General features: G+C 45.7%; 1 protein-coding gene across 11 annotated transcripts in view; it reads right to left on the reverse strand.

Annotated features, from left to right (window-relative positions):
* The window catches only part of hif1aa (hypoxia inducible factor 1 subunit alpha a), a 66,921-nt gene that overhangs the window by 33,950 nt on the left and 5,551 nt on the right, over positions 1-27,420 (reverse strand). For 3 of the 11 annotated variants that reach the window (XM_086002830.1, XM_086002829.1, XM_086002828.1), the window contains exon 2: positions 18,869-18,937. The exons of 4 other annotated variants lie outside the window; for them this stretch is intronic. In XM_086002830.1, the coding sequence (XP_085858956.1) occupies positions 18,869-18,921 (53 nt within the window). In that variant the 5' untranslated portion in view covers positions 18,922-18,937. Of the gene's footprint in view, positions 1-15,827; positions 15,996-16,408; positions 16,520-16,551; positions 16,694-18,868; positions 18,944-27,420 lie in introns of those variants that run through there. 4 more of the 11 variants (XM_086002833.1, XM_086002835.1, XM_086002836.1 and 1 more) reach the window with 4 other exon arrangements.

The raw sequence follows: 27,420 nt of genomic DNA on the forward strand, positions 1-27,420 counted from the left end.
GCCTTTTTTTCAAAACCCCTCCATCTCAACCTCACTTTATGGCCAGAGGGTCTTAAAAGCCCCAATACCCAACACTCATCCAACACCTATGGCCCTTTCATCAAACACACACGCACATTCCACACTTTGCATACAGTAAGGGCTATTCAACCATGGGAGGCATTTCAGGCAAGACCGTGGCTGTATATTTACTCAGACGCCGTCCTTTTTCTTGCAGGCCAAGCTGTCTCATAATAGACAGCAGCAACGGACCGGTGGAGGGCGGCCTCAGCTGCAACCCCTCAGCGATCTTGAGGTGCGCGTCCACAGGATTGTGGCAAGCCGGGTGATTGGTCCAGTCACCGCTGGAGACGCCGACCCCGTTCTGGACAGCAATGTTAAGGTCATCACCTTTTTGTCCTCTCTCCTTCCTTTGTTCCTCACAACAGCAGCCTTTGACACTTTCAATACAAATCCCTAAATCGCTGCACTCATGCCTCCCTTGCTGCCACCCTGTCCTCACGCTAAAGCCACTCTTGTACCTCCCTGCTTTCAGATGATGATTCACCAGGTGAGGAGACGGGCCCTCAAGCTGCCAGTGGGAGTGAAGCTGAAGGCGAGGAGGAAGCCGGAGCATTAGCGCCACCCTCTCCCGAGGAAGCCCATGCCCACACAGAACACGCCTTCCCTGGAGGGTAGCGGTCTGATGAGGGTGAAGCTCCAAGACCTAGCGGGCTGCAACAACGCGATGGGGGTAGGGAAGCTCGGGGGGCCTTCTCCCCGGAGGGAGAGTATGCCATCGAGTCCTGCTGCACTGGACGCAGAGGAGGAGCGAATCCTCGCTGAAATGAGCGTCCAGGCGGCTCACAGGCACACTGTGCTCATGGCTGCAGTGGGAAGGGTGCCCGAATGCATTGAATCACTGGCAAGGAGTGTGGAGCACTTTGCTGTAGCACAGGCGGCTGCTACGCAAATGTTTAGTGCTGCAATTCAGTCACTGGCTGCCATGACCCCATCTCCGACTGCTCTCATGCAGACTCAGATTGAGGCCACGCGAGCACTGACTGCTGCCATCCTCGCTGGTTCGGACACATTTCCCTGGGGCTCTCACCGCGCCGCAGCAGGCCAGCAATCTGTGCTCCAGCAGATTGCTCTGGATGCTGAAGTGGGAGTGCCAGTGTGTCGGTCGAGCAAGGAGGTGCTGTCCTCTCTCAAGATGACAGCATTCCTGCTGCCACCACCGTCACTTCTCCACTGCATTTGCCACCGCCTGTAGGACAGACTGCTGCCGCCCATGCAGAGTTGGTGCAGTCTGCAGCCGGGCCCTCCATGCCTAGAGCTGGTCGAGGCCACCCGCAGTCTCAGGTTGTGACAATCAGCAGCCTTCCACCAGCCTTGCTGCAGCCACTGGGGTCCCATTACGGAGGAGCTGCAGGGTGGGAAGGGGGGAATTTCGAAAGGGAAGCAGATCACCCTCGATAGGAAAAAAGTAGGAGGTGTGACGAAATGTTGTTCATTGTTTTATTAAAGGTCGAGGTTCGTGGTCAATTTTTTTTTTTTTTTTTTTTATAAACTGCTTTGGACATTGTCTCCAGGTTGTGAGAGCCAGTTATGTTAATGACTCTTTTTTGTGTTTCTTTCTATTAGTTTGTTGTGGAAATGAGACAGAGTTTGTAAAATAAATAAGTTTCTGTATTCAAAATGTACATGTTTGGTCTTTGCAATCATTGTTGCCTTGACCGGCTTAGGGGTTGCGGGATGGTTTCATGGTTTCATTCAGGTTGTTTGATTGGCAGAAGCCATTTCCTCAGAAGGGGCCTAGAAGCGACTTGCTATTAGCCTTTGACGGATGGCCCTTCCACTTTGTACATTGTGTGCCTCCCTCTCGCCTTGGTGCTGCTGATGATCATCCTCATCTTTCTCCTGCTCCTCTGGTGGTGCTCCAATGTCTGGTGGCATTGGCTGGGTCCTGAGGATTGCAAAGTTATGCAGCACACAACGAAGTGGGAGACTCGCTCAGGCGAGTACTGAAGGGCTCCTCCAGAATGGTCCAGACAGCGGAACCGTTGCTTGAGCACGCCGATTGTGTGCTCAACGATGTTCCTGGTAACTTGATGGCTCTCGTTGTACCGCAGCTCAGCAGGGGTGTTGGGCGTATGGAGCGGTGTCATCAGCCAGGTGCACAGAGGATATCCCTTGTCCCCGAGAAGCCAACCACCTGGGTGATAGTGCCTGGAAAAGGTCTGCCACAGAAGTCTGGCGCAGGATGAAGGCATCGTGGCTGCTGCCAGGAAAGTGGGCATTGACAGCGAGTATCAGCTGTCTGTGGTCACAGACCAACTGAACGTTTAAGGAATGGAAGCCCTTTCAGTTGTGGAAATCCTCGGCATTCTCATGCAGCGCACGCAAAGCCACATGTGTGCAGTCAGTGGCGCCCTGCACCATGGGGGAAGCCCGCTATCATCGCAAAGCCCATTGCGCGTTGTTGCTGCTTGTCCGGGGTCATGGGGAAAAGAGATGTACTATCGTCTCCTTTTAAAGAGGGCATTTGTGACCTGACAGATGCAGCAATGCACCGCGAACTGGGAGATATTGGCGATGTCCCCAGTAGCTGATTGAAATGAGCCGGTGGCATAAAAGTTGAGAGCCACTGTTATCTTCACTGCCACCAACAGAGACGTCCTGGTCCTCAGTTGAGGCTGCAGATCTGGCTGAAGCAGGTGGCAGAGCTCAGTGACCACCTCCTTGCTGAAGCGCAGCCTTCGCAAACACTGCTCCTCAGACATATTAATGTAGGAGAACTGTTGGCGAAAAACCCTGGGAGGGCAAGGTCTCCTGTACAGAGGCCTGTTGGCCCTCCTCCATCTGGCCACGATTGCCACTCTCTCTCTGCGTCTCTGTGCCCTCCGAATGTGATGGAGAAGGACGATGTTCCCATCCATTGCAGCCCCCATAGTATCTAGGCAATCAAAGTTATGAAGGTCGAAAACCAAAGTACCTGTAAAGTTATGGTCCAAAGCCAAAACTACCTCAGACAGCATTGACTCAATGCAGAAGTCTCTCTTTCTCTCTCAAAATCTCTCTCAGAAAGAGTGGTGCAAAAATGGCCACCACACAAAAGCCAGGAAGAGGCCCCCTTTAGATAGAGAGAGCGAGCGAGCGCGTGCGCGCGCCCCCCCCAGCGACTGGGAAGCATTCCGGTCGCTGGTTGCGCCAGGTGGAAAGGAGGGGGGCGCCACTCAATTTCCAGTCCAGGGCACCCCAAGGGCGTTGCACTCTCGAATGACGTCGAGATCTGTGTGCGCAGGAGATCGGACGGTATTGTTTAGCGCCGCCGCAAAATGTCCGGTCAATTTTGCGAGAGGCACAGATATCGCCGCGCCCGGGTGCTAGTTGCGTTGCACCCCACTTAGCGCCCTAAGGCGCTAACGGGAGGCGCAAACCAGCTGAATTTTTCCCCCTTATAATCGTAACCTCTAAAAAGGTATTTGGCATAATAAAAGGTTTGAATTTCAAATTTCCAGTGGCCTAAATAAATGGGCAAACATATGCCAAAATTGATCATGTGTGGGGAGGAGGGGGTGGAGGAGAGAGAGAGAGAGAGAGAGGGAGGGAGGAGGAGAGAAAGAAGGAGATCAGAGAGCAAGCCAGAATCCCCACCACCGTCTGGCATTATTCTGCAACATTTTACTTTCTTAATACCCATCCTCACCACTAGAAGACACTGAGTTGGCTAGATGCAGAACACAAACTGGTTTCTGACATGTTTAAGTTTAAGTGTTAATGCTAAATTGAAATGGTGTGAAAAAAATTACTTCAGTGATGTGTTCTGTTTTTGAACATCGCCATATTTTATAAATACAACTAAAATACTAACTGGAAGTAACATTGAGGCAGAATATCAACACTCACTGACGTTCATATTGTGCAGTCTAATTTGAACAGCTTGGATTCTTCTTGTAGTATTTGACTAGCATATCAACTATTGGATATATGGTTAAATTAAACAGTGCCAACAACTGTAATAATCTTGCAATCTTAAAGGGAAAAGCGGAATAAAAAAGGTGGAGCAATATACAAAATTTTAAAGCAAAATAGCATTGAAATAGTAAGAATAAAAGGCAGATAAAAAGCTTCCTTTGCCTCAAAACTGAGTTCAGTTAGGAAAAAATCCATAGCTTTCTTAGGATGATGAGGACCAGTAACTTTTTTCAGTGAGGAACCATCATCAGTCCAGATTTGCTGCACAATTACATCACCATGTTGTATATTATATATGCATGTTTAGAATAATACACACAGAAGGAGGCCAGTCAGCCTATCGTGCCTGTGCTGGCTCTTTGGCAAAACTATCCAATTAGTCCCACTCCCCTGCTCTTTCCCCATAGCCCAGCAATTTTTTCCCTTCAAGTATTTAGCCAATTTTCTTTTGAATGTTACTATTGAATCTGCTTCCGCCGTCCTTTCAGACAGTGAATTCCAGATCACAACAACTCACTGTGTAAAAAAAAAAAAAAATTCTCTCAAGTCGCCGCTGGTTGTTTTGCCCGCCAATCACCTTTTTCAACAGTTTCTCCTCATTTACCCTATCAAAAACAGTTTGTGATTTTGAACACTTCTATCAAATCTCCTCTAAACCTTCTCTGCTCTAAAAAAAGGAGACCACCACCAGCCTCTCTACATAACTGAAGTCCCTCATCCCTGGTACCATTCTAGTAAATCGCTTCTGCACCCTCTTTAAGGCCTTGACATCCTTCCTAAAGTGTGGTGCCCAAAACTGAAGAATACTCCAGTCCAGGCCTAAACAGTGTTTTATAAATGTTTACAACACCACCACCAAGTATTTATATAGCACCTTTAACATAGTAAAACGTCCCAAGGCGCTTCACAGCAGTATTAGAAGACAAAAAATTGGACACCGAGCCACATAAGGAGAAATTAGAGCAGGTGACCAAAAGCTTGCTTAAAGAGGTAGGTTTCAAGGAGCGTCTTAAAAAGGAAGAAAGCGAGGTAGAGGGGTTTAGGGAAGGAATTCCAGAGCTCAGGGCCTTCGCAGCTGAAGGCGCGGCCACCAATGGTGGAGTCATTAAAATCGGGAATGCTCAAGAGGCCAGGATTGGAGGAGCGCAGCTATCTCTGCGGGGTTGTGGGGCTGGAGGAGATTACAGAGATAGGGAGGGGCGAGACTATGGAGGGATTTGAAAACAAGGATGAGATTTTGAAATCGAGGCGTTGCTTAACCGGGAGCCAATGTAGGTCACCAAGCACAGGGATGATGGGTGACCGGGACTTGGTGCTAGTTAGGATACAGACAGCCAAGTTTTGGATGACCAAGTTTACATAGGAGGCCAGCCACGAGTGCATTGGAAGTCAAGTCTAGGAGGTAACAAAAGCATGGATGAAGGTTTCAGCAGCAGATGAGCTGAGGTAGGGGCGGAGACGGGCGATGTTATGGAGGTGGAAAGAGGCGGTCTAGTTATGCCATGGATATGTGGTCGGGAGCTCATTTCAGGGTCAAATGTGACACCAAGGTTGCAACAGATGTTAGGGAGAGGGATGGATTCAGTGGCGGGGACCGAAAACCATGCCTTTGGTTTTCCCAGTATTTAACTGGAGAAAATTCCTGCTCATCCAATACTGGATGTCAGACAATTTAGAGACCGTAGAGGGGTCAAGAGAAGTGGTTGGGGAGGCAGAGCTGGGTGTCGTCAGCGTACATTTGGAAACTGATGCTGTGTTTTTGGATGATGTCGCCAAGGGGCAGCATGTAGATGAGAAATAGGAGGGGGCCAAGGATAGATCCTTGGGGGACTCCAGCGGTAACTATGTGGGAGCAGGAAGAGAAGCCATTGCAAGTAGTTCTCTGTTTACGGTTAGATAGATAAGAATGGAACCAGGCGAATGCAGTCCCACCCAGCTGGACGACGGTGGAGAGGCGTGGAGGAGGATAGTGGTCAACCGTGTCAAAGGCTGCAGACAAGTCGAGAAAGACGAGGAGGGATAGTTTAACCTTTGTCAGTCACAAAGGATGTCATTTATGACTTTGCTGAGAACCGTTTTGGTACTGTGGTGGGGCGGAAACCTGATTGGAGGGATTCAAAGATGGAGTTGCGGGAAAGACGGGCATGGATTTGGGGGCGACAACACGTTCAAGGACTTGAGAGGAAAGGGAGGTTGGAGATGGAGCGGTAGTTTGTAAAGACGGGGGGGGGGGGGGCGGCGGTCAAAGGTTGTTTTTTTTGAGAAGGGTGATTGATGGCAGATTTAAGGGAGAGGGGGACAGAACCTGAGGAGAGAGAACCGTTAATGTCAGCAAACATGGGAGCCAGTAAAGGAAGTTGGGTGGTCAGCAGTTTGGGGAGAATAGGGTCGAGGGAGCAGGAAGTGGGTCTCATGGACAAGGTGAGCGCAGAGAGGTCATGAGGGGAGATCGGAGAGAAACTGGAGAAAGCTGCGAGTTCAGGGCTAGGGCAGGGGGGAACCTTAGAGGAAGTTTGGCCCAGTGGGCTAGGGGAAGGAAAGGAAGTGGCAGAGGCAGCTGAACAGATGGTCTCAATCTTAGAGACAAAGTCCATGACCTCCTCACATTTGTTGTCGGAGGTGAGGGTGGAGGAGGACAGGGGAGAGGGGTTTAAGACGACGACTAGCAGTAGAGAACAGAAGCCGGGGTTTATCTTTGCATTCTAGAATGATTCTGGAATAATGAGCAGTTTTGGCAGACGAGAGCAGGACCTGATAATGCTTTATGTGGTCCAGCCAGATCTGGTGGTGAATGGCTAAACCAGTTGTCTGCCATATCGGTTCAAGTCTGCACCCCTTGGGCTTAAGGGAGCGAAGATGAGTTTAGCATAAATTCCTTGCTTTTATACGCTGTGCCTCTATAAAAAAAAAACAAATGGAATCCTTGGCTTTTTTAAAACAGCCTTTTAAACTTGCCCTGCCTCCTTCAAAGATTTGTGTACACACCCCCAGGTCTCCCTGTTCCTGCACCCACTATAAAATTGTACCTTTATTAGTTCATATTGCCTCGCATTCTTCCTACCAAAATCATAGAAATTTACAGCACAGAGGGGGGGGGGGGGTCAATTAGTCCCACTCCCCTGCCCTTTCTCCACAGCCCAGCAATTTTGTCATACTTCCCTGTATTAAATTTCATCTGCCATGTGTCTGCCCATTTCACCAGTCTGTCTATGTCCTCCTGAAGTCTTTTACTATCCTCCTCATTGTTTACTACATTTGAGTTTCATGTCATCTGCAAATTATGCCGTGTACACCCAAGTCCAGGTCATTAACATATAATCAAAAAAAGGAGAGGTCCTAATACCGACCCCTGGGAACACCATTGTACACCTCCCTCCAGTCTGGAAAAATAGCCATTCACCACACCTGTTTTCTGTCCCTTAGCCAATTTTGTATCCATGCTGCTACTGTCCCTTTAATCCCATGGGCTTTAATTTTGCTAACAAGTCTATTATGTGGTACTTTGTCAAACGCCTTTTAAAAATCCATAAACACATCAATTGCACAACCCTCTCCATTACTTCAAAGAACTCAATTAAATTAGTCAACTACGATTTGTCTTCAACAAATCTGACCTTAATTTATTAGCCCATACTTTTCCAAATGCCAATTAATTGTGTCCCAGACTATTCTCAAAGTTTCCCCACCACTGACGTTAGGCTGACTGGCCCATAGTTACCGGATTTATCCCTCTCCCCTTTTTAAAAAAAAACAGGAGTGTAACATTTTGCAATCGTCCAGTCCTCCACCGCAATATCCAAGGAGGCTTGGAAGATTGTGACCAGAGCCTCTGCAATTTCCAGCCTTACTTCCCTCGGTAACCTAGGATGCATCCCATCCAGACTTGGTGACTTTTCTACTTTGAGGACTGCCAACTTTTAAAGCACCCCTTTATTTTTTATCCTATCCAATATCACGATTGCCTCCTCCTTTACTGCTGCATTGGCAGCATCCTCTTCTCTAGTGAACTCAGGTGCAAAGTGCTCATTCAGTACCTCAGCCATGCCCTCTGCCTTCACAAGAATATCTCCTTTTTGGTCCATAATCGGCCTCACCGTCCCTTGACTATCCTTTTACTATTTAATTTAATATAATATCTTTATAAAAGACGTTTGGGTTCCCTTTTATGTTAACCATTAAACTATTCCTATATACTCTCTCTTTACCCCTCATTCCCTTTTTTAGATCTCCTCTGTACTTTCTATATTCAGCTTGGTTCTCTACTGTATTATGAACCTTACATTTGTCATAAGCCTTTTTCTGTCTCATTTTAACCTGAATCTTTAGTCTTCCAGGGAGCTCTAGCTTTGAATGCCCTTCCCTTTCCCCCTCATGGGAATGTGTCTAATCTGTACCATTGTTCAATTATGGTTTTGCCTACCAATTATTGATTCCAAGCCACCTGGGCCAGATCCCTTTTCAACTCATTGAAATTAGGTCTCCTCCAGTTAAGTAGTTTTATGCTCGACTGTTCCTCGTCCTTGTCCATAACTATTCTAAACCTGATATGATCACTGTTCCCCAAATGCTCTCCCACTGAAACATGCTCCACTTGCCCAACTTCATTCCTCAGAACTAGATCCAGCACTGCTTTTTTCAGCATTGGGCTGGAAACACATTGATCAAGAAAGTTCTCATGTACACATTTCAGGAATTCCTCCCCCTCTTTGCCCTTTACATTGTTACTAGCCCAGTCTATATTAGGATAATGGAAGTCCCCCATTATCACTACTCTAGTTCTTGCATCTTTCTGTAATTTGCTTGCAAATTTGCTCCTCTATCTTCTTCTCACTATTTGATGGCCTATAATATACACCCAGTAGCGTAATAGCTGGGACACCAACATCTGGGAATCCCTGGCCCAAGACCGCACAAAGTGGAGGAGAAGCAGCCGGGAAGGCGCCGAACGCCGGGAGCAAGCGGAAGCCAAGCGCAGGGAGCGCACGTCAACCCAAGCACCCCACCCACCTGCCCCTTCAACCACCGTCTGCCCCACCTGTGACAGAGACTGTAGGTCCCGCATTGGACTCATCAGTCACCTGCGAACTCATTTTTAATGTGGAAGCAAGTCATCCTCGGTTCCGAGGGACTGCCTAAGAGGAGCTCCTCTATTGTTCCTTAATTCCAACCAAATAGATTCTTTTACCCTTCACATACATCATCCCTCTCCAATGCTATAATTTATTTAATCAATACTGCCAACCACCACCCCTCCCCTTCCTTTTTCCCTTCCCTATTTTTCCTGAATGCCTTGTAGCCAGGAATATTAAGTTCCCAAATCTCCCCTTCTTTGAGCCAAGTCTCTGTTATTGCCACTATATCATAGTCCCAGGTGGCAACTTGTACCTGAGCTCACCAACCTTATTTACCACACTACATGCATTTATGCACATGCACTCCAAACCCATCTTAGACTGCGTCGCATTTGCCCCATCTGAGCCCTCCTATTTCTGAACTATTCTTTACTCTAGTGCTATTAGTCTCTCCCAGTCCTCTGTGCACCTTGTTTCTCCTCTCTAATATGTATTATGAATCACTGTGCTATACAAACTAACATTAAGTTTCTGTAGAAATTGAAGTACGTGGCTAAGGGTAAAAAAAATACATCCATGGCAATCAAGACATATATGCCTGCAAAAGGAGGTTATGGTTGTTACCGCATGAATCAGATTCCAAGAATTATGCTGACAGAAAAACACATGTTTAAGTTTTGATATGAAGCTCTGTACATGGCATGCATGTGAAGGTTATGCTGATGTGGCAAATTGCCAAAGATAACAAAGGATACTGGAGACAAGAAGAGGAATGCAGGATAATGGACATCTGCACTCAAAGCGTGTAGTTAATTCTGGAAATTAATGGACTGCTAAAAGGTAATAAACAAAAGGTCATGCAAGAGTAAAATTGCACTGACAAATTAGAGCAACAATAAATAAACCAAGTAGCGAATTTAAGTCAAATACGTCCGTTTTTCTGACTTCCTCGACTTCTACGTTGAATAAAATTGGTAATTGCCAATACAATACAAATTTCAGGCAACTGATAAATGCAGTATTTTAATTGTCAAATATGATTAATAATGGCAGCTGGTTCTGCACAACAAAATCTTGGGCAAAGTATAAAAGCAACAACCAGGCTATATTATAGACAAGAAGAATCCAGAAAGCACAGTTGTGACTGATCAGCCACTTTTAGCAATGATAGTTACTACAGATACACTAGGATCAATTCTCTGAGCTTCCATTACTTGTGTTCCCATGTTCATACAGTACATGAAATACTCCGCTCCATTGGTCCTGCTGGCACAGCAACATCTGCTCTTCTCGGTCAGATCCCTGTTTCAATGAACTTGTACAACTTTTACCATGCCTCCAAATAGGTGCAGTTGATTGGTCCCTGGAGCAGGGAGAGTTGGTAACCAAGCATACATTTAAGCTCACCAAAGGATGACATTAAGAGAATTTTTATGCAGAAGGTTGGGAGGACAAGGAATGCCCTACCAGAAAAACAGTGTTGGAAGCAAATAGCCAAACAGTGGGAAGTATTCAGAGAGGTTTTTGGAACAAAACAAAACCAGTGCATGGCAGACTTGGTAAATGAATGCTTTATATCTGTTTCTACAATAGAGGAAGAGGGCAAAATACCAGCAGTACAAAGAAACCTAAAAATAGGTAGAGGGAAGAACTTACTGGATTGAATATAAATGAAAATGTTAAATGGAGAATATAAAGGGACTTAAGAAAGGCAAACCTCTAAGATTATAAATAAACCAAGCATGCAGGTGCAGCAGGCGGTTAAGAAGGCAAATGGTATGTTGGCCTTTGTAGCGAGAGGATTCGAGTACAGGAACAAGGATGTCTTGCTGCAGTTGTACAGGGCCTTGGTGAGACCACATCTTGAGTATTGTGTGCAGTTTTGGTCGCCTTATCCGAGGAAGGATGTTCTTGCCATGGAGGGAGTGCAGCGAAGATTCACCAGACTGATACCTGGGATGGCAGGAATGACGTATGAGGAGAGATTGGGTCGATTGGGCTTGTATTCGCTAGAGTTTAAAAGAATGAGAGGGGATCTCATTGAAACTTATAAAATTCTAACAGGACTAGACAGACTAGATGCAGGAAGGATGTTCCCGATGGTCGGGGAGTCCAGAACCAGGGGTCACAGTCTAAGGATAAGGGGTAAGCCATTTAGGGCTGAGATGAGGAGGAATTTCTTCACCCAGAGAGAGTGGTGAACCTGTGGAATTCTCTACCACAGAAGGCAGTTGAGGCCAATTCATTAAATATATTCAAGAAGGAGTTAGATATATTTCTTAAGGCTAAAGGGGTCAAGGGATAGGGTACTGAATTTGAATGATCAGCCATGATCTCATTAAATGGCAGAACAGGCTCGAGGGGCCGAATGGCCTACTCCTGCTGCTATCTTCTATGTTTCTGTGGTTTAGGGTATTAAAACAAACAGGTGGTGAAATTGTAGATGCATTTGTCATAATTTTCCAAAGCTCTCTAGATTTGGGAATTGAGCCTTTGGATTGGAAAATTGCAAATGTCACTCCATTATTTAAGGAAGGAGAAACACACCAGGAAACGACAGACGATCAGTTTAATGTCGGCTGTGGGAAGGTTACTGGAATACATCAGGGACAAAGTGACTGAACACTTGAACAAATATTAACTGATCAAAGGGAATCAGCACGGATTTGTGATGGGTAGATCATGTCCAACTAATCTAGTTTAATTTAGAGGTCACTAACATGGTGGATAGGAGAGCATCTACAGATATTGTTTATATGGCTTCCAGAAGGCAATTGATAAGGTTCTGCACAAGACATTAGCAAAAATAAAAGTACATGGGATTAGAGGTGAACCTGGTAACATGGGTCAGTATTTGGTTAGGGGAAGAGCCAGAGATAAAGCCAGGGATAAAGGGGATGTACTTTGATTGGCAGGGTGGGTCAAGTTTCCCAGGGACTTGTACTGGGGCCTCAGCTTTTCCCCAAATATATTAATGACTTGGATGAAGGAATAGAGAGTTGTATATCAAAGTTTGCAAATGATACCAAGTTAGAAGGCACAGCAAGTTGTGTAGAAGGGAGCAGGTAGTTACGAAAGGACATAAAGTGAGTGGGCAAAACTGAGCCAGATGGAGTTCAATTTGAGGAAGCGAGGGGTCATCTACATTGGATCCAAGAAAGACAAATCAGATTATTTGCTAATTGGCGAGAGACTAGGAACTGTAGCGGAGCAAAGGGATTTGGGTGTCCGTGCACACACATCACTAAAAACTATTGCAGAGGTGCTAAAAGGCTAATGGAATGCTGGCCTTTATCTCAAGAGGGCTGGAATACAAAGGCGAAGATATTATGCTTCAGTTGTACAGAGCCTTGGTCAGACCCCATCTGGAGTACTGAGTACAGTTTTGGGCACTGCACCTCAAGGGGGTAAGTGCAGATTTGTCAGAATGATACGGAAGCTTAAAGGGTTAAATTATGAGGACAGGTTGCCTAAACTTGAAATACTCCCTGGAGTTTAGAAAGTTGAAGGGTGATCCAATTGAAGTGTTTAAAATGATAAAAGGATTCAGGAAGATAGATACAGCGGAACTATTTTCTCTGGTGGGGGAAATCCAGAACAAGGCGGCATAATCTTAAAATTAGTGCGAGGCCATTTAGGAGTGAAATCTGGAGGAATTTTTTCCACACAAAGGGTAATGGAAATCTGGAATTCCCTAACTAAAGAGGTTGAGTGTGCTAGGGTATCGAGGGAAATGGATCGGAGGTACAACTAAGGGCCATGATCTAATTGAATGGCGGAATGGGCTCGAGGGGCTGAATGGCCAACTCCTGTTCCTAACTTTTATATAAAAGGGATGTGGATAAACATTTAAAACAAAATGTAAAGCTTATGGGGAAAAGCCAGAGGAATGGGACTAAGTGGATTACTAAACCAGTGCAGGCACAATGGCCAAGTGGCTTCCTTCTGTTCTATAACATTCTATGATTCTGAGAAGCATGGGAGGGAAGAGAAAGACCATACAGGAAAAGACTTATAGAAAAGGAAGAATGAAAACAAGAGTTAAGCAGATACAAAGAGAGAAAAATGAGAAGCGAAGAATTTGCAGAAGTTAGTGGATGTCAGAAGAGGTTAGCTTGGAATTTTTTTTTTTTTTTACTTCTCTAGTTAAGAATGCAACTCCCCAAGGACAAGTCTTTTGAAAGCTCAGAAGCCATACCTTGGCATTTGCTGCCAATTCCCCAGTTTTACTCTAATTATGGACATCCAGAAACACTACTGCTGAATTACCATCAATAATCTCTCAGATATAAAATGTAGTTACTGAAATAAGCGTTTAGGGACAGACATGTAAACCTTGCACAACAAAAATTCAGTACTTCAAACATTAGTTAGTTGACCAATGTGAAGGCACATTTGTAAACCATGCATAGAAACAGAAATGATTCCTGCATCTGCAGTGGTGCAATAAGCAACACCAGCAGTACTTCCCAAACTGCGGAATTCCAATGTTCAAGTGCGGCATGTAACAAATAGACTAAGTTAATTTTAAAAAATTTCCACTGGCAGCTTGTATTTTTTTTTAAAGCTTGAAAGTACAAATTAAATTAATACAGTCAGAGCAACTTAAATGTTTCCAATTCAAGAAAGTTGGCACTCATTTCTCAAAAGACTTAAAAAATATAAATACCACATATTTGCTGTACATGAAATTGGCAGGTGACCTGTACAGTAAAACATTGCTCACTTAAAGATTACTTTGTATTAAGGGATCAAAATACTGTAAAGCTTAGACCTGATGCCAGTGAAAAGGAAATCTGGTTAATGCATAGAATATGGTAACTGCCATTGGGATACATCAACTCCATTGCTCCCATGATTTCTCAGACAATAACAATTATAACATGGAAACTGCATAAAGAATGGTTATTCATGAAATGATATTATTAGGTTCAATAAATAAACTGAGTACGTTATACTGTATAGCACTTTGACACTGATGAGAAAATGTTTGTAAGTGTGTGTCACTTGGGGGGGGGGGGGGGGGGGGGAGAAGAAAGAAGAGTGCTTCAAATTGGACATGGAGTCTAAAGACTTAACTTCAATCTCTACTTCCGCTCTAAGTTGGCCATACAAGTCAATGTACAGACAGTACCAGGAGAAACCAAACACAGAGGGGGAAAATAGCTGAAGAACCAATCCCTGATGGCTTGGGTGCAGCACAATGACCTGTGGGTCGTTAAGTCTAATCACTTAGGAGCCCTCCCCATAACAGTGTCCAAACAGCATCAAATCCTGGAATTGGTTTAATACCCAAAATATTGGGCATCGATATACAGCCTCCTCCAAAGATGTGAAAAGATTAGAAATTCTGGAACAAAGACCACTTTCAAAGACGAACAGCAATGTCTCTCAAGAGGCAGAGTCAAAGGAGTCAGGTCACAGGCCCCAAATCAACTTCATCCAGACAGCTCTCTCTGCAGGATACCAATTATAATCAACTGCTTCATACCTAGACAGAATAGGGAGTGGAGACCCTAGTAACCACAGAAGATATCCACCCAAAAGTCAAGCCACATATTGATCACATTAATGAGATTTAGTGTACAGCTACTGAAAAGAAAAGAAAAATTTACCAAAGGTGCACTGAAGGAGATGTCAAGGATAGAATAGCTCAATGCACTGATAAAAGGATAGACACACGAAAGCTTCTTTGGGATTTATTAGCTTAGGGTAATACGAAGGTTTGTGCAATACACAGTTGATAGCACTCTTGCCGTAGCACAAGGTTGTGGCTTCAAGGCCTACTCAAGGACTCGAGCACATAATCTAAGCTGACATTTCATTGAGACGCCATCCTTTGGATGAGACATTTACACATACAGGAGCCACTAGGGCAAGCTGATGCAGTCTTGGTTTAAAGATACCATGGTTCTTCCCTCAACTAATTAATACATCTTGCATCGCATTACCACTTGTGGGACCTTGTGTGCAAAATGCCTGCCACATTCACCGAGCACTTTGGAATGGGGCAGGGCTTTGCATCAATAGGATAGATTTTGGTTACACACAGGATGTCAGACTCATGTTGTAGAGCACCTTATTAGCCACCTTACAGATTTATGTAGTGTAGGGGTACATTCAATGCATCACTAAGCAGTACACAGTGCACCAACTATTAGCGTAGAAAGCATTCTGCCACTGGATGCAGAATCCGATTCTCCTCCCACCCACCATCTGAGAGCAGACCCCGCCATTGGCAGCCCTATGCTCTGAAATTCCCTTCCTAAACACTTCCGCCCCACCACCTCCCTCTTCTCATTCAAGACCCTCCTTAAAACCCATCTCTGTGGCGAAGGTTTTGGTCACCCTTCCCAATATCTTGTCCTTTGGCCCAGCAATCATCATTTCCCCTTCAGCCTCCGTGAGGCACATTGGGATTTTTTTCTACATTAAAGGCGCTATATAAATACAAGTTGATGTTCCACCTTCAAGCAAATTTACCCAGAGATAACTAAACAAAACTTAGCAATATTGGTATCGAATTAGACTGGGGACATAAATGTGACCGATTCCTTAACGACTGTGACTGGATTAAAGGGACCATCACCAAGCCAATTCCATTCAACATCTGTGAATATGTGGACAGGGGGGCACAGTGGGAGGTGGAAACAAGGCTGTCCTAACCTGCTGAAAGCACCAAATCTGGATAGCCCACCAGACTGAACGGGCTTTTTAAAAAACTATATTCCAAAGATATAATTTCATGAAAAAATATCACATCTCTATGATTTGCAGAGAATCTTGTATACTTACTGCTTTATAGACTATGCCTGTTAATGTTCAATGTTATAACACATCATTAGAGACTTTGAGAACAATGGATGTGCATAGAAAATGATCAGTTTGGCACATTAAAAAGACGTGTCCTGGTGTTACAGAAAGGAGGCGACAGCCCCTGTGACGCTTGCACACAGGAATCAACTAAAAGAGAAACAGACGAAACAAAGGCAACTAAGCATTTGGAACAAATTTACATTTATGTAACACCGTATGTCCTCGAGTGTCCCCAAAGCACTTTACAGCTAATAATAGTGACTACATTTCATAAGAAAAAAACACGGCAGCTAATATGCACACGACAAGCTCTTGTAAACAGGAAATTAATAATCAGATAATGTGTTTTTGTTGGTATTGGTTGAAGAGCTTAAAACTATACTTTTCTCACCTGAAGAGGGACACAAAAATTACAGGGCTTAGCTCTGGAAATCAACTACAATAAAGACTGGAGCTTAAAAAACCTTTGCATAACTAGGAAAAAAGGAATTGAGCTATTGCACAGGTCTTAGGCCTTTACACAGTGTCGAATCAATAAATAAGATTGGTCAAGTTCCTACCAGTGTGGAGGGGTGACTGCATAACGAATGCCTCTTTCAAATCCAGTACTATTAAAAAAAAGAGGGCACACCAGAACGGAGGATATTTGAATGTTGTAATTTTCAAAATGTACTACAATAAAATAAGTTCCCCAGATACTAACCTCAAACCAGCCTCTTACTTCCTTTCCTTTGCCACAAATCGACAGGAAACCCCCATTGATGTCAATGCTTAAGTCATGACCATGTCAAGTTGATCTCAAATATTTTTTGAACCAGCTCTTGTTCAATCTAAATGATGAGCAACTTGAAACAATAGGAAAACTAAATCAGACATGTTAAAATATAGAACAATGCACCTCAAAGTTTACTAAGATACCCATCAACTATGCCAATTGATTTTGTGCCTATGGCTTGAAGTTATGACAGGAAGTGTTTTTTTTAAAACACATTATATAACCACATGTACATTACAATGCTGCTGCTGAAGTCAGGGCCACTATCATAGCAGCACTATAGCATAAAGTTTCCTGGAAAATGGCAAACCACATCAAAAGGTGGCTTGCCCCAGAAGTAGCACTGCCAGTGGCTGCTTCCAATCTTCCCCAGCTATTGTGCACATGTAGCTGCTTCTCTGTTGCCACTGGTACAGTGGGCTGCATACCACAATGTGCATTCCACAGCATCAGAAGCATTCGTATACTGGAGTACAGAATTGTTTCCCTTTGAACCCATTTTGTAATGTGAAGGTGTTGCAAGTTACGAAAGATTCAACAGTACCTGCACTGATGCTAAAAAACCCTTTGATCTGGAAGTGCATGCAAAGTAAATACTAAACACCAACCCGCACCCAAACAAAATTAGATCAAAATACTACTTCGCTCAATATTTTCTGTAGACTTATTCAGTGCAAAGTATACACGTGAATACATAAATACAGTTGACAAATTTCCCCCACCCCTGAATTTTCTTTGTAAAGGCACAGATTTAACTTAACAGACAGTGGCAACCTCATCCAAGTGATCATTTTTCCACAAGAAAGGTATCTGCATATCAAGAGTTATGCTCTTAAAAGGACCATGAGCTAAAGTTGAAGGCATTAGGAAAACCCCACAAATAGTATCACTGAAAGATGTGCCTTCAGAATTTTCCAGCAGTAGTATCCTATGTCAGTAACATTATAAAATGATGGAATTAGCAGTGTGTGGCACTGCACAAAATGAGAGCGGATTTAAAGCAGCAATAGCAGCCCTCCAATGTTGGCTTGATCAGCAGAAGGGAAAGTATTTTTTGAAAAATATCTACACTTAATGTTCAGAACTTGGCCATTAAACAAGTTTTAATCATTTTAATTACGACTGCGCTTCTCAAAACACTAAAACTTTAAGGAACCTGAAAATCTTAATTTAAATCCACCTCTGTTGGTGCACCCATATATAGTTTGTAATAATGGGTTCACTTTCGATTCTAGCCTACATAAACTTTTGCAAGGCTACATTTTAGCAAAAGCTGGTCAATGCTGAAGTCTGCTTATTTTGTATGTCGCTAACTTATTCCAGTACTGAATATCAGCAAGCAGCACGATTAGAAAGAAATCAAGAAAAATTCCAAGGTTTCAAGTTCAGAGAGTCACAGCACAATATACAGCAGAACCAGTGGTTCACAAAGAAAACCAAGAGTCACGATGCAGAGTCATTCTGTAACTAAAGCCAACATCTTTGACAGACTGTGTGCGGTTGGTAGCAACCTTGAAGTAAATTTGCCCAATGTTCCAAGGCCCATCGACCGGAAGACTAAGCAGGGATTCCCACTCCTGATAGTAATCCTGCAACTCTTGTGGAAAGCACATGGATACAGGCAGTGAGTACAGGATGAAGGCAGGTTGTTATGCCCCACCACAGTAAAATAGGCTGCCACCACTCACCAATGAAAATGGCCTTTGAGAGAGGGGCAAGAAAGAGGAAGTTAAAATTAGGCAAAATATTGTTCAATTTTTTTTATTTGAACAGTATTAATGTATGGCACACAAAGAACATAAGCAAAATCTGACATGCAAGAGACATACAGGAAACTTTCGATTAACCGGCCCCTAAATAACCGGAACGCTCTATCCACTGGCAAAATTCAGGAGTCGGTTCAGGTAACTTTTTTTTTAAACTTTTAGTTACTTTTTTTAATTGATTTGTTGCTGTGCAAGGGTGTAGCTGAAGCTGTTGCTAAGCTACAGAGACGCTTGCAACTTGTGCCGATTGTTTTGAAGCTGAAGCAACAGGGTTTGTTGCTTTATACGGAGCTCTGAGCTCCGTATCTTTTATTATAGCATTCGGTTATCCGGAATTGATGATGAACCGGCAACACGTCGGTCCCGTCCGTGCCGGATACTAGAAAGTTTCCTGTATATTCAGCACTTAACTCACTTTGTGCAATCCTTATGCTGTTCTATTGTTACACAATACAAAAAACACAACAATCTTCACGCACCTCTGTAGTCTGATCAGTTTACCAAGGAGTACAATCTCTCCTGAAGCTGCCATAGCCAGATTTACAATTCTGGTGGCAAAATGAGAAGTACAAATCAATTGGGAAACTTTAGAAAGACAGTGAATCTCTGCAACATTAAAAAACTGGAGTGTGTTAACTTCAGAAAGAAATTTTAAAACATAGAAGATAGGAGCAGGAGTAGGCCATTCAGCCCCTCAAGCCTGTTCCGCCATTTAATGAGATCATGGTTGATCATCCAAATTCAGTACCCTGTCCCTGCTTTCTCCCCCTATCCCTTGATCCCCTTAGCCTTAAGAAATATATCTCATATAGAGTCATACAGCACGGATAGAGGCCCTTCGGCCCATCGTGTCCGCGCCGGCCATCAAGCCCTGTCTAATCTAATCCCATATTCCAGCATTTGGTCCGTAGCCTTGTATGCTATGGCATTTCAAGTGCTCATCCAAATGCTTCTTAAATGTTGTGAGGGTTCCTGCCTCCACAACCCTTCCAGGCAGTGAGTTCCAGACTCCAACCACCCTCTGGGTGAAAAAGTTCTCTCAAATCCCCTCTAAACCTCCCGCCCTTTACCTTGAATCTATGCCCCCTAGTTATTGACCCTTCTACTAAGGGAAAAAGCTCCTCAGTATCCATCCTATCCATGCCCCTCATAATTTTGTACACCTCAATCATGTCCCCCCTCAGCCTCCTCTGCTCCAAGGAAAACAAACCCAATCTGCCCAGTCTCTCTTCATAGCTGAAGCGCTCCAGCCCTGGTAACATCCTGGTGAATCTCCTCTGCACCCTCTCCAAAGCGATCACATCCTTCCTGTAGTGTGGCGACCAGAACTGCACACAGTATTCCAGCTGTGGCCTAACCAGTGTTTTATACAGCTCCATCATAACCTCCTTGCTCTTATATTCTATGCCTCGGCTAATGAAGGCAAGTATCCCATATGCCTTTTTTACCACCTTATCCACCTGTTCCGCCGCCTTCAGGGATCTGTGTACTTGCACACCCAGATCCCTCTGACCCTCCGTCTTGCCTAGGGTCTTAGCATTCATTGTGTATTCCCTTGCCTTGTTAGTCCCCCCAAAGTGCATCACCTCGCACTTTTCCGAGTTAAATTCCATTTGCCACTGTTCCGCCCATCTGACCAACCCATCTATATCGTCCTGCAGACTGAGGCTACCCTCCTCGCTATTTACCACCCTACCAATTTTTGTATCATCCGCGAACTTACTGATCATACCTTTTACATTCATATCCAAGTCATTAATGTAGACCACAAACAGCAAGGGACCCAGCACCAATCCCTGTGGCACCCCACTGGCCACAGGCTTCCAGTCACAAAAACAACCTTCGACCATCACCCTCTGCCTTCTGCCACTAAGCCAGTTTTGTATCCAATGTGCCAAGGCACCCTGGATTCCATGGGCTCTTACCTTTTTGACCAGTCTCCTGTGCGGGACTTTATCGAAGGCCTTACTGAAATCCATGTATACCACATCCACTGCGTTACCCTCATCCACACACCTAGTCACCCCCTCAAAAAATTCAATCAAATTAGTCAGACATGATCTTCCCTTGACAAAGCCATGTTGACTATCCCTGATTAATCCTTGCCTCTCCAAGTGGAGACTAATTTTGTCCCTCAGAATTTTTTCCAATATTTTCCTACCACTGATGTTAGGCTCACTGGCCTGTAGTTCCCCGGTTTTTCCCTACTTCCCTTCTTGAATAATGGTACTACATTAGCAGTTCTCCAGTCCTCTGGCACATCCCCTGTGGCCAGAGAGGTCCTGAATATATGTGTTAGAGCCCCCGCAATCTCTTCCTTTGCCTCACACAGCAGCCTGGGATACATTTCGTCCGGGCCTGGGGATTTATCCATTTTTAGGCCTGCTAAAACCGCCATCACCCCCTATTTCAGCTCCCCTCTGTATCCCATCCTCCTGCCAAGTTATTTTAAACCCCCCCCCCAAGGATATTTGTCCCGCTCTGGTTCAGGTGCAACCCGTCAGACTTGTACAAGTCCCACCTTTCCCAGAAGCAGGCCCAGTGATCCAGGAAAGTAAAACCCTCCCTCCTACACCAACTCTTTAGCCACGCATTCATCTGCTCTATCCTCCTATTCCTATACTCACTAGCACGTGGCACTGGGAGTAATCCAGAGATTACAACCTTTGAGGTCCTGCTCTTTAATCTGTTACCTAGCTCCCTAAATTCTTGATGCAGGACCTCATCCCCCTTCCTACCTATGTCGTTGGTCCCAATGTGGACCACGACCTCTGCCTGCTCACCCTCTCCCTTAAGAATGCCCTGTAGCCGCTCAGTGACATCCATGACCCTGGCCCCGGGGAGGCAACAAACCATCCTGGAGTCACGTTTGCGGCCACAGAAACGCCTATCTGTTCCCCTTACGATAGAATCCCCTACCACTATTGCTCTCCCACTCTTTTTCCTCCCTTTCTGAGCAGAAGCGTCCCTGGTGCCAGGAAGCTGGCCGCTGCTGCCTTCCCCTGGTGAGTCATCCCCCTCAACAGTATCCAACTTGGTATACCTGTTTGAAAGGGGGATGTCCGCAGGGGTTCCCTGCACTTCCTGCCTGCCTCTGTTGCTCCGCCTGATGGTCACCCACTTTCTTTCTGCCTGTGCAGCCCTACCCTGAGGCATGAACAACTCGCTAAACGTGCTATCCACGACCCTCTCAGCATCGCGCATGCTCCAAAACTCATCCACCCGCAGCTCGAGCGCCGCAATGCGGTCTACAAGTAGCTGCAGCTGGATGCATTTCCCGCACACATGGTCGTCAGGGACACTGGCAGCGTCCCTGACTTCCCACATGGAGCAAGAGGAGCAGAACACGGGTCTGAGCTCTCCTGCCATGACTTACTCCTTTAATTAATTTAAAAATTTATTCAACACCCCAGTTACAGGTATACTCTAGGGCGCTTTATTTACCAACTGTCCCCACTACAACACAGAGACCCTAGAAATTTAACACCACAGAATTCAAGCTGGTCTTGAAAAGAGAGAAATACTCACCAACCAATCACTTACCTGCTTCCTGCTGACGTCACACTTGAATTACTTTTTACCTCTCTCCCGGAACCTGGATTGGTATGCCTCTGACTGCTCCCGCGCAGGTCCGCTGCTTCTCCGGTCTCGGGGCTGTGGGCCTCGGTGCCTCTGACTACTCCCTCTTATACTCAGCCGCCTCGGGCTGCTCCCGCGCAGGTCCGCTGCTTCTCCTTCTTGAATATATTTAATGAATTGGCCTCAACATTCCAGGTTCACCACTCTCTGGGTGAAGAAATTCCTCCTCATCTTTGTCCTAAATGGCTTACCAATTATCCTTAGACTGTGACCCCTAGTTCTGGGCTCCCCAGCCATCAGGAACATCCCACAGACTTCAAATTTACTAGGGCTCCTTGATGCCACACTCAGTCAAAATCAGTCTTGATGTCAGGGGCAGTCATTCTCACCTCTAGAATTCAGCTCTTTTGCCCATGTTTGGACCAAGGCTGTAATGAGGCCTGGAGTGGAGTAGTCCCGGTAGAACCAAGCTAAGCATTGGTGAGCAAGTCATTGGTGAGTAAGTGCTGCTTGATAGCACTGTCACCGACCCCTTCCATCACTTTATTGATGACTAGCAGGGGAGGCCCGGCGTTGCCAGGGCAGTTTAGAGGGCCGCGTGGTTGACGGCCGGCCGCTGCCCCGCTCTGTGTCTCGGGCCGAGCGGTTGTGAGGCCCGGCCCGAGTGACCCCAACTCACCTCCCGCTCCGGCGGGCCGACGCAGTCTCGGGCCGCGCGGTTGACGGCCGGCCGCTGTCGCTCCCCCGCTTTGTGTGTCGGGCCGCGGGGTTGACGGCTGGTCGCTGCCGGTCCCCCGCTGTGTGTCTCGGGCCGAGCGGTTGTGAGGCCCGGCCCGAGTGACCCCAACTCACCTGCCGTCTGTCCCGCTCGCTGTGGAGGAAAAGCAGGGGGAAAAATGGTGGCAAAGTTTCGGGAGGCTGCAGGATTAGGTGCCGCCCATGACGCACCGATTGGTCAACCATCAGGTCACTGAACTGTAGGATTGGTCAACCATCACGTCACTCAACGTTAATGAGCGGTAGGATTGGTCAACCGCTAATGAGCAGATTTTTGAACGTTTTTTGTATACTGTCGGAACAATTTTTGTCTGAGCAAAAAGTAAATACGCCTATGACACTCCCCTGATCATAACCTTTCTTTCCTGGACCGAATATTGAGTGACGCCCCCTGTCTTACCGCCTGCCGCTAGCAACGACAGGTTGAGGGGAGCATTTTGCACTCAGGAAGGGACTGGGGGAGCGCTATTTAAAGGTGACCGCTTCCTGCCTTTTTTTGTGGCCGAAATTTTTGCACCACACATTCTGAGTGAGAGAGAGAGAGAGAGAGACTTCTGGAGATATTCAAAGCTGTGTTGAGGAGTTTTGGGTACTGAGCAGCACTTTGCAGGTTCATTTTTATTTGATCTTCCTTGCATCGATTTAGAAGAGACTATGGGGGCTGCACTCTGAGCTCTTCCCCTGGGCCTCTCCATTGTTGTTTCCAACAGATTTGATGTACAGGTCTCTCCAAGCCGAGATTCAAAGCTGCAATGAGCAGGGTGTGGAGGGAAAGCAAGATCGACCCTCCCCTTTAAGAACTGGCCAGTGTCAGTGTGTCTGTGTTCCATTGCTGACTGACATCACATGAGTTTCGCCAGCGCTCCGAGGTAACGCCTCGCTCCTCGGCATTAGCGCCTTGAGAGGTGTGGAGCGCCTGATTTATTGCTCCAATCACCTCCAAGGGCGATAGAAGCCAAGTTTGCAGTCAGAGGCGATAATTAGCGCCAGGCGCTAAACTTTGCGCCCGACCTATAATCGCACCCCAAACGGGACGATACTGAATTTCTCCCCCAATGTGCTTAATGAATACTTTAATAACCAACTTGTAGTAAGGGACCTTTAGGGAAGAGTGACCATAATGATAATTCTGAGTTTGAAAGTGATTTAGTTAAATCCAAAACTAGGGTCATCAATCTAAACAACGCAAACTATGTAGGTATGAGGGACGAGTTGGCTATGGTAGGTTGGGAAACTACATTAAAAGGTATGATGGTAGACAAGCAATGGCTAGCATTTAAAGAATTAATACATAATTTACAACATGCATTCCTTAAAGGCACAAAAACCCCACAAGAAAAGTGGTCCAATTGTGGCTAACAAGAGAAGTTAAAAGATAGTATTAGATTAAAGGAAGAGGCTTATAATGTTGCCAAAAAGAGTAAGCCTGAGGATTGGGAGGATTTTAGAATTCAAAGGAGGACCAAGAAATTGATAAAGAAAGGGAAATTAGAATGAGAGCAAACTAGCGAGAGACACAAAAACAGACTGTAAAAGTTTTTATAGGTACTGTATGTAAAAAGAAAAAATTAGCGAAGTAAATGTGGGTCCCTTACAGGCTGAGACAGGAGAAATTATAATGGGGAATAAGGAAATGGCAGAGAAATTAAACAAATACTGTGTCAGTCTTCACGGAAGACGACTCAAAAAACTTCCCAGAAATAGTGGAAAACCAAGGTGCTAGCGAGAATGAGGAACTGAAAGAAATTAGTATTCGTAAAAAAAATAGTACTGGAGAAATTAATGGGACTGAAAGCAGATAAATCCCCTGGATCGGATGGCCTACATCCGAGGGTCTTGAAAGAGGTGGCTATAGAGATAGTGAATGCATTGGTTGTCATTTTCCAAAATTCTATAGATTCTGGAACAGTTCCCGTGGATTGGAAAGTAGCAAATGTAACCCCGCTATTTAAGAAAGGAGGAAGAGAGAAAACGGGGAACTACAGACCAGTTAGCCTGACATCAGTGGTAGGGAAAATGCTAGAATCAATTATTAAGGATGTGGTAAAAGGGCACTTAGAAAATAATAATAGGATTGGGCAGAGTCAACACGGATTTCTGAAAGGGAAATCGTGTTCGACAAATCTGTTAGAGCAACCATCTTCAGCCAGAAGTGCCAAGTGATCCATATCGGCCTCCACTTGAGGTCCCCACCATCACAGAAGCCAGTATTCAGCCAATCCGATTCACTCCATGTGATATCAAGAAACAGCTGAGTGCACTGGATATAGCAAAGGCTATGGGCCCCAACAACATCACAGCTGTCGTGCTGAAGAATTGTGCTCCAGAACTAGCTGCGCCTCTAGCTAAGCTGTTCCAGTACAGCTACATCACTGGCATCGACCACACTGGTATCTACCCGACAATGTGGAAAACTGCCCAGGTATGTACTGTCCACAAAAAGCAGAACAAATCCAATCCGGCCAATTATCGCCCCACAGTCTACTCTCAATCATCAGCAAAGTGATGGAAGGTGTCGTCAACAATGCTATCAAGCAGCACTTACTCACCAATAACCTGCTCACCGATGCTCAGTTTGGGTTCCGCCAGGAACCAGATCATTACAGCCTTGATCCAAACATGGACAAAAGAGCTGAATTCCAGAGGGGAGGCGAGTGTGCCTGCCCTTGACATTAAGGCAGCATTTGATCGAGTGTGACATCAAGGAGCCCTCGTAAAACTGAAGTCAATGGGACTCGGGGGAGGGGAGGGGAGGGGGGGGGGGCGGGGAAACTCTCCACTGGTTGGAGTCATACCTAGCACAAAGGAAGATGGTTGTGGTCGTTGGGGGTCAAGCATCTCAGCCGCAGGAGATTGCTGCAGGAATTCCTCAGGACAGTGTCCTCGGCCCAACCATCTTCAGCTGCTTCATCAATGACCGTCCCTCCATCATAAGGTCAGAATTGGGGATGTTCGCATGTTTGCACAGTGTTCGGTTCCATTTGCAACGCCTCAGATAATGAAGCAGTCCATGCCCGAATGCAGCAAGACCTGGATGACATTCAGGCTTGGGCTGATAAGTGGCAAGTAACACCTGTGCCACACAAGTGCCAGGCAATGACTATCTCCTACAAGCAAGAGTCTAACCACCACCCCTTGACATTCAACGGCATTACCATCACCGAATCCCCCACCATCAACATCCTGGGGGTCACCATTGACCAGACACTTAACTGGACCAGCCACATAAATACTGTGGCAACAAGAGCAGGTCAGAGGCTGGGTATTCTGCGGTGAATATCTCACCTCCTGACTCCCCAAAGCCTTTCTACAAGGCACAAGTCAGGAGTGTGATGGAATACTCTCCACTTGCCTGGATAAGTGCAGCTCCAACAACACTTGAGAAGCTCAAAACCATCCAGGACAAAGCAGCCCGCTTCATTGGCACCCCATCCACCACCTTAAACATTCACTCCCTCCACCACCGGCGCACCGTGGCTGCAGTGTGTACCATCTACAAGATGCACTGCAGCAACTCCCAAACCCGTGACCTCTACCACCTAGAAGGACAGGGGCAGCAGGCGCATGGGAGCACCACCACCTCCAAGTTCCCTTGCAGGTTACACACCATCCTGAGTTGGAAATATATCGCTGTTCCTTCATCATTGCTGGGTCAAAATCCTGGAACTCCCTCCCTAACAGCACTGTGGGAGTACCTTCACCACACAGACTGCAGCGGTTCAAAAATGCAGCTTACCACGCCTTCTCAAGGGCAATTAGGGATGGGCAATAAATGCTGGCCTTGCCAGCGACACCCACATCCTGGAACGAATGGGAACAAAAAGTTGTAGGCCCACATTTTCATGGGTTTACAATGTTGGCTTCGTGTAGGTTGGCTGGATTACACCATGAGTGAAGCCAATGGAAAAGAAATGCTATCTATAGCTAGCCGCATGCCAGTAATGTAAAAGCGTTGAGTAGCACCAGCCTGTGCCTAGATTTTAGCCAGTTAATGGCAAAAGACAACTGATTTCAGCGCTCGAGTTTGGGTGAAGATGATCAGGCTCAGCTGTGATCAAATAGGCTACTATCACTCTTAATTTATCATTTGGCTACCTGGAGGGTAGCTGACATGCATGGAAACCTAATTCAGTGAGCAGTCCGCAGCTTCAAGATGAGAGAAAATTGATTAGATAAAAAGTTACTGTTGTTACCCTGCTATACCCATCAAGTTGCGGGCGGGCAGAAGACAGACAAAAATTGATACAGGTAAAATAATTTTGCTGAGGTAAAGTTACCACAGAGAATCTTGCACTTTGTATTTTGGGTGATTTCCACCTAGGCTGGCCGTCTGCATTGATCTAGCTGGTCTCAGTAGATGTAGCAGCTGAACTACTACAATTAATTTCGCACCCCTTAAAAAAAAAAGGGTGAACAAAAGGCAGTCAGGCTTCCCCTCGAGACCTCTGTCACCCCTGTTTCCCCACTCTTTTAATCCCTGCTTGAAAGGAACAGAGAACAGGAGTTCAAAGCTCCACACAGACCACCAGCCTGCTGTCACTCGCTATCTGGGCCAACAAGGAATCACTGTTTTTACAAGGCAACAAAGGGCTCCTGGCACCATACCCCAGCCAAGGGTCCACATCTTCAGGTCATAGTCATAACGGTGCAGAAGGAGGCCATTCGGCCCACCGAG

Source organism: Somniosus microcephalus, chromosome 12 (genome assembly GCF_052327205.1).
Source record: "Somniosus microcephalus isolate GS21.2 chromosome 12, FLI_Smic_1.0, whole genome shotgun sequence".
NCBI lineage: Eukaryota > Metazoa > Chordata > Chondrichthyes > Squaliformes > Somniosidae > Somniosus > Somniosus microcephalus.